Here is a 14,760-nt window from a genome sequence, read left to right as displayed (position 1 = left end):
ATTAAATTGTTCCACTTTCTCCCTGCTGCCCAACACTTTCTTGCCATCTTCTACTAGTGGACTGAACATTTCCTTGATCGGAAGGAAATGTTCTTGTTCCTTACATATTGAAATAAACTTTTTTGTTATTGTTGGCATTTATAAGTTTTCCTCATAGCATTTCACCAAATGTTATCTTCCATTCTAATTTTTTGTTGCCCTGATTGTTGAACCTCTACCCTGCCAGAGTACAGCAACAAGGCTGGTGAACAGAGCTGTCCCTACAGATTGAATGTGGGACAAATTAAGGAAAATGATTTGTAGATTTTTGTGACTTTGTTTCCCCTCCTACACATGGTAGGAGAAAATCTTTCACCAATACTTCTTCTTCTTCTTCTTCTTTTTTTTTTTTTTGCTTTAATTTATATGCCGTCCTTCTCTGGAGACTCAGGGCGGCTTACAATGCGTTAAGCAATAGCTTTCATACTTTTGTATATTTATACAAAGTCAGCTTATTGCCCCCACAATCTGGGTCCTCATTTCACCTACCTTAGAAAGGATGGAAGGCTGAGTCAACCTTGAGCTGGTGAGATCTGAACTTGCAGTAACTGCAAGCAGCAGATGTTAATAACAGTGCTTTAGTCCACCGTACTACAGGCTCTTCTTAACTTTGGTGGGGTGAGTTTGGTGGGATGAAGGTACTGGCTACCTGGAATAGAGGAATTTGCCACCTTTCTAGTTGCTTAAAGGAGTTGGTCTATTTTTGGAAATACTGTAGATCTAGCAATTTTTAAAGAATACTAAATTTGTATTCAAAACAGCCTAGCTGACAGGTCACAGATGCAGAGGATGGCCACAGGATGAAATGAGAGGGGAAGATTTATAAGATAGCAGTGAATGGCAGTAGCTGGCAACATCTGAAAATACTCCACAAAGTAGGCAAAATGGTATTGCCCACTCCCCAAGGCAATCCAAACAGTCTGTAGTATGGACATGCAAAATCTCTTGTTGAAAAACTGTAATGCACTAATATGTGACAGAACCGGTTTCCGGCAAGTAGAACTCGGCTCTTGTGTTTCAAATCAGCAGCACAGGACTAGTAGGCCCTTCAGAGTGCTTATCTTGTTTCTTAAATATGGATCTAGCACTCTCTCCACAAAGCACCAAACTTGCTTGAAATAAAAAAAGGGCTGGCAGTTTTTTTAAAAGAGTCTAGCCCAGGATATACAAAGATCCCATATAATGCCCAACAGATGCATCACTATTTAGCGAGCAATGTGATGATATAACACAGGAGTGTCAAACTCACGTCATGTCGGCATCATGTGATGTATAGGGACTTTCCCCCCCCCCTTTGCTAAACTGGGCAGGGGCGGGGCCAGCACATAACGCATCCGGCCCATGGGCTGCGAGTTTGACACCCCTGATATAACAGTATCATGAGTCAGTCACACTATGAGCCAGTACCATGAGCCAGTCACGGATGACAATGTAATTTATAATAAAGAAGCCACTGCCTTGCCTAATTTTAAACTGCTGTGGGAAAGAAAGAGATATTATTCTTCTGATGACCAGCTAGAGAAATATCTATTAAAACACCTTGCCCAGAGCTATGTCCATTATTCCCTGCATAGAAAATCTGGAAAAGTTAGAAATTTGATAAAGGCTTGGCTTTTAATTTTTTGAAAGAGAACTGAGTGAGGAATCATCTCTGGCAGGATGATTCAGTTCTGAAGAGGTCTCCTGAACAATGCCACTGTAGCCCCTTCAAGTGTGATGCCTACAGGTTGGCTAGTAGAGTAAAAGGTGGGAACACTAGAGCTACCACTGGGGAAGGGTGACTCAGAGATAGCTCAGCCAAAGGAGCAGGTTCGCCTCCTTCTTTTCCTGGCCAGACTTAATTTCCAAATACCATCCAAATGCCAAATGCCTATTTCTTGGGAGTCTATTTAAAAAAAAAAAAAGTGAATGTACCGGTAGATAAAACTTTCCCCATCTTGATTGAAGGCGGAAGGGACCTTTTAAGCTGCTTTGAGAGGCGTGGTGGTCAGTGGCTTAATGACACTGAAGATGGTCTCTGATTCAAGTTCGAGTTCTGTGTGGCAGGATGACCTATCACTCGCCTCAGCTTCTGTCCACCTAACAGTTCAAAAGCATATTCTATGCAAGTAAATAGATAGGTACCATTTTTGTGGGGAGATGAGCTGGTGCTTTGTGCAAGCAGTCAGATTCCTGATGGCTCTGTATCTTTCTGGTTGCAATGTCTGTTGGTGAGGTAGCTTCAGAAAGGGAGACGTGGGTGATGCTGCAGAAAGGGCACTTATCTTTTTCCTGTCACAAATTCGCCATCCTGTGGCCTACCTTGGGTAGTGCACAAGCGTGTGCTGTAATAGGACTGGTAAGCCAAACTGCTACTCTGCAATTACATTGTGGTCTCCTAGCTACTGTAACAACACCATATGCTAATAATATTAAGTCACTTTTTCCCCCATCCTTTCTTTCCTTATTTTTAAAGCTTTTTAAAGTTTTTAAAATTGAAACTTTAACTTTTTTAAAAAATGCAATGACATAGCTATAAAAAAAAGAGCACTCCCAGCATTTAATGAAAAGCCAGGGGGGTAGGGGCTTGGATAAGCAGTGCCTTGTTTGAAGATGAAACTCTAATGTACCATGTGATCTTCTCTCCCCACATGGATGAACAATTCTATTATAACAGGGAACATTGTGCAATTTTGAATATTTTGTGAAACCATTTATAATTTTAGTTCCAATTGCAGCTCAGCACAGCAGAACAAAGACTCAGCTGAGAGCTAGTTGGGTTTAGTGGTTAAGGCACCAGGCTAGAAACTAGGAAAGTGTGAGTTCTAGTCCCACTTTAGCCATGAAGAATTAGCTGGGTACCTTTTGGCCAGTCACTTTCCCAACCAAACTCCTTCACCTCACACAATGGTTGTTGTGGGGAAAATAGAAGGAAAATAAAAAAGGTGTATTAAGTATGTTTACTGCCTTGAGTTATTTCTAAAAATAATAAAGATGGGATAAAATTAATAAATAAATAAAATAAAATGTAACAAAAGGATTATGGTTCAATAACAAGTTGAATCCTATTTCAGTTCATATTTTGCTGTAAACTTTCTGTCCCATCTCTCTGAAGCTATAAGAACCAAGTCAATTTTTTCATAATGTTCTATGCCTATACCGTTTGTACAGTAGACAAACTCAGGGCTTTTCTGCACTGTATCCTTGAGCTGCTTGTTTCCCACGTGTAAGCCAGCTGGAACCAAAGGTGGCTTAGGAAATCCCTTTCTGGGGATTTCAGATACCTTCCTCCATTTTGGTCATGGCCATCTGATATTAGGGTGGGGACACATTTCCCACAGCCTGACTGGAGAAATCAAATCTGGGAAAAATTTTAAGGAAAAGAAAAAGCTGTTGGGCTTGGAGGGGAAAGGGCAGAAAGACGGTCAATTTCAGCTGATTAAAAACAAATAAACAAAAAAGCAGGCATTTTATTTTTTCATCAATGTAAAAAAAAAAAAAAGAACCAAATTTTTCTCCATACCAATGACACAGTTATGACAGCACTGTCATGGAGGACAGTGACCAGGGGACGAGGTGTTCTTGCTCTGTGCCTGGGAGTTAAATGGGCAGGAGGCTTTGACAAGAATGAAATGGAGCACAGCAGGTAGCATCTCTTGAACTAGCACAAGTGAGAAAAGGCTACTTTGTGACCACATAGCAGAAAAAGAACAGGTGGAGGTGGCCTTCCTAGAGGGAAGTGAGCAGATGGAAGACAACACTGCATTTTTGCTCTCAGAAATGGTTATACTTGCTCTGGGGCCAGCTGGCCATGTGCATCAGCCAAGTCAGCAGCCTCCTTGGGACAGGGATGAAGACCCTTTTTCTTCAGGGCATGGTGCAGCAGGATGGTGGCAGACTATAACGGCAGGTACTGGGTTAATGACATTTCATTAAGCCCCACCCCTCACATCACCTGGCTCAGATGGGCTTCAAAGGCAGAGTAAAGAAATTATCAAAATGTTCTGGTGGAAGAAAGCAGCTCTTGGCAGCTTTTATAGGTAAAGCAAGAAACAAATAGCCCACAGGACACTCTCATGTTTGCTTGAGATTTTTCTGGGCATAGAAGCAATTATTGCCCAAAATTTGCAAGACTGACCTTTGTACTGCGGGCTATATATGCCCTTAGGCAACAGAAACAGGGATGCAACCTCAGGGCTCCTCTGCACAGCCACACTTGATGTGCTTCCTCCCCACTGGAGGAATGTATGTTGATAGAAGAGCCACTGCACCAGAGTCTGCCTTTCACCAAACCTCGGGATGGAGGCTGGTAGTGTTGCTTTTCAGACAGTTTTTTGGAATATTTGGAGAGGGGGAACCCATTAACAGCAGAACAGAGCTCTAGACTGCAAGCTGGTAATATATTTTGTCCAACTATCCATGCAAGAGAAAAGCATGTGAGGAGTGGGGCTTGGTAAAAGATGGTGAACTTGACAAGACCCAGGGAAGGTATCTCTTCATCCAATTATTGCTGAAGTCAGGAAAAATTGCACAGGCTACTACAGGTTTTCTGTTCTTACCCTCGTAGTGTGTCTCTTTTATCACCCCTGCTTGATACAGAGCACAACAATGGAAAGTGCATCCTTTACAGCACACACTTGCCTTCTCTTGCAGCACCCTGCATAGCAAAAGAAGTGGTGTAGCGGGATTGCATCTCTTTCTTTAGTTCCAAGCAGTTGAGAGGGAAGTAGCATGGAAAAGAACATAAGTCTATATCAGTGATGGCTAACCTTTTTGTTGTCATGTGCCAAAAGTGTGCACGTGCACGCGCAACAGCGCACGCACGTGCCGTCACCCATAATGCAATGTGTGCCCCCTGTGCATGCGTTCATTACATGACCCCCGCACATGTGCCCCTGTGCACGCGCCCCACCCCCATGCACTAGAAAGAGTTCAGAGAAGAGCAACCAAGCTGATTAGAGGACTGGAGGCTAAAATATACGATGAATGGTTGCAAGTACTCGGCATGGATAGTCTAATGAAGAGAAGGACCAGGGGAGACATGATAGCAGTGTTCCAATATTTGAGGGGCTGCCACAGAGAGGAGGGGGTCAACCTGTTTTCCAAAGCACCTGAAGGCCAGACAAGGATTAATGGATGGAAACTGACCAAGGAGAGATTCAACCTGGAAATAAGGAAAAGTTTTCTGACAGTAAGAGCAATCAACCAATAGAACAGAAGTTGCCTTCGGAAGTTGTGGGAGCTTCATCACTTGAGACTTTCAAGAAGAGACTGGACTGCCATTTGTCAGAAATGGTGTAGACTCTCCTGCTTGGGCAGGGGGTTGGACTAGATGACTTACAAGGTCCCTTCAAACTCTGTTAATCTGTTGAGTTCCCCTCAGCGCCTGAAACCATCTGACAGTACAGAAGGGAAAGTCCTACTGCTCCACCTCACTCTCAACTGTAAATCACTCACACTTTGGGATTGGAGTATTCACTGTCACAAAAGAGCATGTTGGGGGAGAAGGAAGGGGGGAAAGAAAGGAAAGAGCAAAGTTACATTAAAGAAAACCTCCTGCTTAGCAACAGAATTATCAACTCACTGAAGGCCCTCATTTGTCTATTAGGGGTAAGAGAAAACTATTTCCCTGACCAAGCCACAAGCACAGAAAAGAAGTGCAGAATAAAGTGTCTGGCCTTTTTGGCAGCCATAGTACCAACAACTATGGAGATATAGCCAACTGGAAGAGCCACGTATTTTCAAGCTCAGGAGACTCTTTGCCCATAGGTTGGAATGATCTGGAACTGAGATATTCTTCCATTTTCTCAGGGAAAACATTTTCAAGCCAAGGCAGCTCTGCAGTGAGGATATGTACCCAGAAAATGGTAAATGGGGTATCTTTAAGCCGGAGGATGGAATGTGTGTGAATTCAGGAAGGGATGGATTGGAAACTGAAGCAATGGCTGAATACCTTTGAGAACTCTTAATATGATGCTGTCCTTGTTAGTGGAAGGCACATTTTTCCATCCTCTTGACTTCTCTGGATTCCATACTAGAGCTGTGTGGGAAATATGGCTTTCCCATTCTCAATCTTCTTATCCACACAAGCCTTGAGAGTTGTTGCCATAATGTGGTTGGTTATCTTGATACCCCAGCATCTGGCTAACAGCATGGAAAAGCTGGTCATGGTCCTTTTCCATTCTGGAGAACTGCAGATCCTACAAGACACATGCTGGAGAGAGTCAGTCATGCCACACCAATTCTTAATCTACAGCAAATTATTCTCCAGGAAATAGGGTTGCCACCTCTGTGAGCATAAGAGGCTTAGTAGTGCATGATATGAAGAAGTCAAGTACAAACTCAGGCACAGAAGCTTGAGTTTGTCCTATTGAAATTCTCCCTGGATTGCATAATGACATCTGTCAGCGGAGGTTCAAATGAAGCAACATGGTGGATGCCACAGTGCAAACCCCACTCCTTTTGTATCTGCATTCAGTGTCAATGCACGTACAAAAGGGGTGGGGTTTGCATTGTTTGCCCTAACTGCCATCTTCTCTTTTTTTGGCATCTCCGCTTCCACAACACTGCCACCTAGGTGGGATGTTAGCTAGCTCTGTGCTGGTTTTTCAGCCTATTGTTCATAATTCAGAACCGTCTTTCTGTTATTTATACAACACTTTATACAACAACAAGTCTTTGCATAGGTTAGATCCCATTTACTACACATTGCCTCTGGAGGGCTCTTACCAGCTGTTTGGCCTTCTCCTCACTCACTTGCAGCTTTTCATGATCCTTTTTCCAGCTGGCCTCTATGCAGGACACCCTAGAGAAACATAGCAGTCAAGTCTCCTTCAGATATCACCTCAGATGGGTTGTGGTTCCAACCCTTCTCCACATTCCCTGCTAGTTAGTCACTGACCCTCAAGATTCCCCTGGCAACAGTTTGAGGGATGATAAAAGACAGAATTAAAAAAGGCAAACTGATAGCAAATCAAAGTTAGAATAACAAAGAGAAGTTCACATTAGCCTTTTCACTTTCTGTGTAAATGATTCCTTTTCTACAAACTGAAACCTTCCAGATGTTCAGTCTATATGAGAATTATTCTCAGTGGCATAGCCAATGAGATACTTCATGAAACTGTGTTTTCCACTACAAGGATTGTACTGCCATGTTTGTTTGTTTTTCAGCCCAGCGTAAGACTTCAGCTACTGATTGTAGCTCAGACCTGCTGGTCTTGCCATGGGAAAGATCAGGCCATGGATGCTTACTTCACTATCAGCCCCAAGAGCTTTTTTACTTCCTGCTAGGCTCCTTGGTGTTGTAGGAAGTTAGCACCCACCCCTTTCCTAGAAGAATGAAATATTTTAGGAAATATTAAAAAGGCAGAATATTATATTTCCCTGGTTGAGAAATGGAGAAACATGTTTTAAAGACAAAGCAGCTCCCACCTTCCTGCCCCACCACCCTTTGTCAATGGACCATCATCTGCAACACAATAGGACCCATCTAGCAACAGAAACTCACCACATGGCACCTGGGAAGATTACATCAGCCAGCAAGGCTAGCTAAGACCCCCACCTCCTGGGAGTCTGACAACCAATCAGGATACTCTTTCGGGGCCCCAGGAAGTTCAAAGCCAGAGAGGGCATAAAACCCTGGGGACTCACAGCATCTCTACCCTTTTCTGTCCGGGAACTCAAACCATGTGATCCTGTCCACCATTAAACCATCTTTCCAAGCAGTCTCCATGTTTCCAGTGTCTTTTTCCCCACTTGGAGCTGAACCCAGAAGGATATTTCTTTGAATAATTTGGCCCCCACAGATGGGACTCCAAGCTAACCTAACCAATGGACCTGGCCCAGGTAAGCCTCCCTTGCTAGCAGCAGACCTATTGAGTCTGTGGGTAAGTTTTCCTGGACCTTGGCCATTTGGAACCAGGTTTTAAAGGGGTTTTGAGTATTGAGCTCAACAGTTTTCTAAGAAGCCGGTTAGAGGTGAGTACCTCTAAATTTTAATTTTAAAGCATGGAAAAGCATGGGAAATGTGTGTATGCCTGCATGTGTGAGAGGGCCCTTCCCCCAATCACAGCTGGATCTTGCTTCCTTTGTGCATTTCCTAACCGCAGAAAGACCAACAGTCTGGAGAGCATGGGGGTTTTGCCAGAGCAGAGGACCTTCTGTTAGGGAAGGAGGAAGTGTGTGTGTGGGATTCCATCCAGACAACAGTCCGATTCCACCTCTTTGAGTGACCTCTAGCCGCACTTCTGCCTACCGCTAGCTCCACCGAGCCGTGACCGGTAGGATAGAGAAAGCAAGGGGAGGTTTTTGCCAAACGTGGAACTTTGTGTTTAAAAGGAACGGAAGCCGAGCGAATGCCAAGTGAAAGTGAAAGGGGTGGGTGCTAACTTCCTACAATCCCTCCTCTTGGATATTTCTTTGAACAGTGTAAATGGATTGGGTCCCAACTATGCCCTGCAGGATTCCCAGAACAGGAAACTTGGACTGTTCTCTTCCTTATCCCCTGCCATGGGATTTGCATTGTCTAATAAACTGGAACTTAGACATTGAATGGAATGAAAATTCCTATCAGGGCTAGCAGTCCCTTCCCCTCCCCCTCCCCCACCCCCCATTTGACATTGTGCCTCTGCCTCCTGTTGCTGGCTTCTCTTACCTGCTGCTGAGCTGTACCAGGCAAAGTTCCGTTTCCTCTAGCCTCTTGCTAAGAATTGCTTCTTGTTCTTGAAATCTGGCTTGCTCCTGCAGCAGTGCTTGATTCTGGCCAGACAGTGACTTCACCTGCTCCTCCAGGAGCTGCTGCTTGTCTCTGGCTGAACTCAGCTTCATTTGCAGCACTTCCATCTGTCTTGCATACTAGGGAGGGGGGCAGAGGGGGCAGTAATGAAGCTTAGAGCACCCCTGGGCTCAAGACCACCAAGGGCTCAAGATTAAGAGAATGAGGGAAAGCTATGCAGGAACAGAGAAAAGTTAGATGGGGATGTTTTAGTCTCTTCTCATCATAATTGGGGAAGACTCCAATTATGTCTTAAGAAATCTTAAGAAAGTTCTGGATTCAGTTGACAAGATAATTTCAGTAATACCCTTTGCTGGAGCTACATATTTAGACTGTGCTGACCCAGTATAAAATTGCAGCTTTGAGGATTTTCTTTCTTAGACTCATCTTCCTCCAATTAGGGGAAAGATTTGCAGGGTTACATTCTAGACATTGCTTTTGTGTGAAATTTTCCTAGTAAATTAGAATGGCTCTCTCTAGCTATGCTTTGAACATAAGTTTGTTATGCTATGATTCCTAACAACAGAAAAATATGTGTTTCACTTCTTCCTCCATTACAAAACTACAGGGAAAGGACTGGGAAATGTAAACAGCTAAAAGTGTGATCCCCAAAGCAGGAGAAGTGTGTCTGAGGTTGTTTTTGGTATTGGCCAGTGCAACATGTCAACTGCCCATTGCACAGAGGTCTCAATTACTCTCCTATGAAAGCATAGTTCAGTTTCTGATGCAGTCTCTTTCAGGAAATTAACATGCAACAGATTTCCATTTCGCCAATTTCTTTTCTAACATATGGCTATTGACCTATCAAATCTAAGGCTCATTGACCAAGCATCCCCAATTAAGATAAGTCACCCAGAGTAATTATAGGTGAGATGGGTGGCTATATCAACTGCATAAATAAAACAAACAAACAAACAAACAAACAAATAATAGTCATTCATTATATTTCTGGAATGATATCATCACTTTTTAAAAAGTTACTTTTGCTAGATGCATGTATGCAACTTTCAACGACACACATTTTTTTCCATCATTTTTTGGGGTGGCTCTTTAATTAGGAATAGATGAACAGAAAACTAATCCTCCTATACCTGTTCCAGGGGTTGCATGGAGTATAGGCAATTTTGCATTGCTGATGCATCCTCTGAATGTCGTAACCAAGGGACCGATGGTTTCTGGGGCAGCGATACAGATGGGTGGAGCTTTGAGCATTCCTAAAGTAGAAGAACATTATTTGGTGAGTTTGAAGAGAACAAGAATAAGAGAAAAATTACAGAGACATGGAAATACTTTAATCCACTTGCAATACAAAATGTCCTTTAAATGGAGCCTCCACGCTGGAAAACGAGGAGGAAATATACCATATTTTTTGGACTATAAGACGCACCAGAGTATAAGATGCACCAAGATTTTAAAGAGGAAAACAAGAAAAAAAATAGTTTGTGGCCTCCGCGCGTCCGGTTTTTGCCTTCCCCGCATTCTGCAGGCCTTCCAAACCCTCTGCGCATCCCGTTTTTGCGAAAAATGGGCTTGTTTTGGGCAAAAACAGGACATGCAGGGCAGGGCTTCGGGAGGCCAAAAATGGCTGCATTCGGTATATAAGACACACCAACATTTTCACCCACTTTTAGGGGGGGAGTGCATCTTATATTCCAAAAAGTACATTAGTAGTTGAGCAAACCACTCTAAAACTCTGCTTACCTGGGATGCCTTGTGGCTGCCACCATTGCATAGAGAGGAGTCATAAGGCTGAGGGTTGCTGTCCTGACTGTCAACCACTCGCTCTATGCTACTTTGCTTGTGGATACGCCGAGATGCCTTGGTCTGGGTTGGGACACTCTGAGTACGCTGCACTTTGCTCCTGGTTTTGGTTTGATGTAAAGGAGTCAGGGCATCTTCCTTGCCTCTGTTCTTTTGGATGCTGGTCATGGACTGGCTCTTGATCAGAGGACTATACTTGTCCAGATCCCGTGGGGGCACAAACCCTAGTTTCTGTTTCTCAGTGTGTCTGAAACACAAAGAATGAGGAGTCAGCTGTGCAAAAGACATAGTAATTCAGAGTAATGCTGACAATCTCAATTCCAGATTAAGTCTTCAGACCCAAACTTGGGCCACATCTACACAACCTAATCAGTGGTGGGTTCCTCCCGGTTCGGCCCGGTTCAGCTGAGCCGGTAGCGGTGACAATATGATGTCACCGAACCGGGTCTCTTTGTTCGGGAGCTGGGCCCTGCCGCCCCCTGCCTTCCGCATTATTCTTACCTTTTATTTGGCCCCACCCCCAATCTATTGCTGCCTCCCGAGTCCCAGCTGATCGGCTAGAAGGAAAAAAACTGTTTAAACTCTTGCCGTGGGGGGTCAAAGGGCCACCTTACAGCTGATCAGTGTTAAAAGGCAGTGTGGTGATAGACCGATGCCTCCAAAAACGAATGAGTAGACCGGTGCCTCCAAAAACAAATGAGTAGACTGGTGCCTCCAAAAACAAATAGGTAGACCGGTGTCTCCAAAAACCAGTGAGTAGACCGATACAGTTCTGCAAGCAGTTAAAAGCCTGGTAGACCAGTACCTCTGCTAAATCCTAAAGAATTGTCACATGATCATCAAGCCATGCCCACAGAACGGGTAGTAAAAAATTTTAGAATCTACCCCTGAACCTAATGTTTTGATGCATAACTTTCTCACATTCTGCATGATGGCTTCTCCATCCCACTTTCTTAATCCAGAGAACTTTTAGGGCAATTTCTGTGTGCTATCAAATTAAGGACACAAGCAGCTGGCCACAGTAAAGTGCAACCCACTAGTCCTTTAGCTGGCAGAAAAATGTGAGAGCATAAAATCTATTATCCTGCCAGCAAAGCCCCATTATGCCATAGTAATCAGGTTCCAAGAGTGGTCTTATCTTTATACTTTCTTACAATTAAGGAAAGGAAATGATGGCTCCCCCAGCTTTGTTTGCCCTCTCTCCACATGTTTCCTGCCAGCAGGAGGAAGAGCTAACCCATCAGTCTCCTTCATACGTGATGGGGTAGGAACAGATGTTGTCACATTCATCACCTTTGGCTTGGTGCCTTGCTAATATTCTATCATCAATTGGGGAAGGGAGGAGGGAACAAATGGGCAATAAAGCTGAATACCTTTATGATGGAAAATTGGGAGAGGAGATTGACAGGGAAGAGCAGAGCAGTTTGGAATCTGGTTCATGCTGGTGTGCTGGCATCTTCAAGACCATTTATCCAGAGTGAAATTTCACCAGCCAAAACACCTCAGTGTTTCCTAAAACATCTTGGTGGTGCCAGATTGGCTACATACAAACAGACCATGGGGAGAGGGCTAGATGGGACCAAGGGGTAGTTCTGTATTGGTGTATGGAACCACCCTCCCCATCACCAACTTGATAAAGAGAAAAGGGGAGGAGAAACCCAACCTAGCCAGCCATTGAAGTGGACAATGGCTGCCAGACAGCATTTGAAAAACTCAGATGGTTGTTTCCTGCTGAACCAGTGTGAAAGCACCCAGATTCTAATGCCCCATTTATTATTCAGTGGACACTAGTGATGTGGCAGTGTGGGTGGTTCTTTTACAAAGGAACAGCCAGACTGCCCTATAACCTGCAGTAAATTATCTCACACTGAGCAGCAATGGGTGGTTTGGGAGGAGGCTTATGTGGTGCACTGGGCTTTCTTAACATGGAAGCGTTTTCACTTTCTGCTGCCTCCCAGGGGAAAAAAATTATTAGCCGATGCACTATCTAGGATGCTCAATGTAACAGCTCCAAGCAGGAAATAGTCAGACCGATTATTCCATCCCACCAGCTTGCAACACCAGTCATCAACTGAGCGCTGGATAAAGCGAAGCCTCAGATTGGGGAAGGCATAGCAGGGACCTAAAGGCAGTATTAGAGGGGGATAAGTGGTTCCAAGCTAACATAAATGAATGTACAATGCAAGAGGGTTTAGCCTGGGTGGGGGCCAAGCCAGAGGTGAGCTGCTACTGGTTTGCATTGGTTCTCCCAAATCGGATGTTAATTTTCTGAGCAGTTCGGAGAACTGGTTGTTGGAAGAAATCTTTTCCCACTTTATGGGGCTAATCTTGCAAGGGCGTCAGGAAGGAAACATTCTGGTATGCCTGTATTTCTAGCCTAATCCTTATCTTAATTGTCCTGCTGCTTTAAGTGTTTTCAGAAACTGCCTCTGGGTTAAGCGTGTTACATTGTAAGCCTTACACCCAGACTTTCTGTCTGTAGACTGAGCTTCTCCGGAGTCCCGTTCCCCCCTCCCCCCCCAGTTTTTTGTGGTACTTTTATTCCTGGGGCTTGACTTTCTTAAAGATTGTTAAAGGGTTGTTTTAAGCTTTTTGAGTATACTTCCAACACAGCTGGAATAGCTATTTACAGAAGGGTTGGCATAGCCATAGAAGAAATGAGCCAAGGTGGCGCAGTGGTTAGAGTGCAGTACTGCAGCTATTTCAGCTGACTGCTAGTTCAGCAGATCAGTGGATCAAATCTCACCAGCTCAAGGTTGACTTAGCCTTCCATCCTTCCGAGGTGGGTAAAAAAAGAACATAGATTGTTTTTTTTCATTTTTTCATTTTACTAGATTTATATACTGTCCTACTCCCGAAGGACTCAGGGCGGTGAACAGCCAAAAAGATAAAACATACAGACTACAAAATTTAAAAGACAATATAAAAACCCAATTAAATAGTTTGGCCCAGAACAGATTAAAACACCCCTAAAGTTTTAAAACAGATTTAAAATTTACAATTAAAAAGGGAAGTTAGGCCAGGCCAGCCTGTTGAAATAAAAAGGTCTTGAGGGCACGGTGGAAGGTGCGTAAATCTGGGATCCTCCGTATCTCCGGGGGGAGCTCATTCCAGATAGCAGGTGCTCCCACAGAAAAGGCTCTCCCCCTGGGGGCCTCCAGTCGACACTGTTTGGCCGACGGCACCCTGAGGAGCCCCTCTCTATGAGAGCGTACTAGCTAGTGAGAGGCTACTGGTGGCAGCAGGCGGTCCCGTAAGTACCCGGGTCCTAAGCCATGGAGCACTCTAAAGGTGGTAACCAAGACCTTGAAGCGCACCCGGAAGACCAACGGGAGCCAGTGCAGCTCGCGCAGGAGAGGTGTAACATGGGAGCGCCACGTCGCTCCCATAACCACCCACGCAGCCGCACTCTGCACCAGTTGGAGCCTCCGGGTGCTCCTCAAGGGGAGCCCCATGTAGAGAGCATTGCAGTAGTCCAGGCAATGGAGGCAATATGCTATTTAGTATACTGTCTTTAGGGTAAGCCGCCCAGAGTCCTCGGAGAGTGGGCGGCATAGAAATATGACAAACAAACAAACAAACAAATAAATAAATGGCTGAGAGGCAGGATGCAAGCTTGGCATTCTGTCTGATTTTTTTACTGCCTTTCTGGGGCATGTGATCTTTCCTTAAATCTGGATGATTACCTAAGGATATCTCGTGAGATGAGTGTTGAATAGTGGGCGCAGTAAGGACACAGGACACACACTACAGTTACATGAGTTTATTCAGTTCCAGTACAGCAATGGCAGCCTCTTTTAAAAGGAGCTATCCGCGGCTTCAGCCACTGACGTGCTTCTAAATCTCCTGCTCTATTTGCTCGCTTCTAATTGGTCCATTTGAATTATCATTCAATACTTAACACCCCTCCCCTCTAGATCAGCATTGACCAATCCTGGAGTCTCTCAAGCCACATAGTCGCGCAAGTAGGTGGGTCTTTTCAGGGCACGGCTTGACTTGCGCAGTTCAGTTATTCCAGCAATCTTGGAGCGAGAGGTCGAGTTCTGTGTCTTTCCTGGAGGTGCTTCCGGAACTCTCTCGAACTCCGCCAATGGTGTGGGCCTGTTTTGTTGGATGTTTATTTCTTCCTCCCCCAGCTGGAATGGTGGACTGTCGCTGCTATCGAGAACTCCCTCCCGGACCCCAGATAAGTGTTCATTGTCTCTAGT

General features: G+C 44.5%; 1 protein-coding gene across 4 annotated transcripts in view; it reads right to left on the bottom strand.

The window, feature by feature from the left end:
* Positions 1 to 3,470: 3,470 nt before the first annotated feature.
* The window catches only part of RASAL3 (RAS protein activator like 3), an 80,464-nt gene continuing 69,174 nt past the window's right edge, over positions 3,471 to 14,760 (bottom strand). For all 4 annotated transcript variants that reach the window (XM_087886518.1, XM_034437804.3, XM_034437802.3 and 1 more), the window contains exons 15-19: positions 10,493 to 10,799; positions 9,883 to 10,005; positions 8,672 to 8,871; positions 6,748 to 6,823; positions 3,471 to 6,218 (exon numbers count right to left, since the gene is read on the bottom strand). In XM_087886518.1, the coding sequence (XP_087742644.1) occupies positions 6,096 to 6,218; positions 6,748 to 6,823; positions 8,672 to 8,871; positions 9,883 to 10,005; positions 10,493 to 10,799 (829 nt within the window). In that variant the 3' untranslated portion in view covers positions 3,471 to 6,095. The remainder of the gene's footprint in view (positions 6,219 to 6,747; positions 6,824 to 8,671; positions 8,872 to 9,882; positions 10,006 to 10,492; positions 10,800 to 14,760) is intronic.

This window comes from Pantherophis guttatus, chromosome 2 (assembly GCF_059756535.1).
Source record: "Pantherophis guttatus breed Tessera chromosome 2, ASM5975653v1, whole genome shotgun sequence".
Classification (NCBI taxonomy): domain Eukaryota; kingdom Metazoa; phylum Chordata; class Lepidosauria; order Squamata; family Colubridae; genus Pantherophis; species Pantherophis guttatus.
Note: the sequence above shows the minus strand (reverse complement) of the source record. Positions and strands in the feature narration are given on the sequence as shown.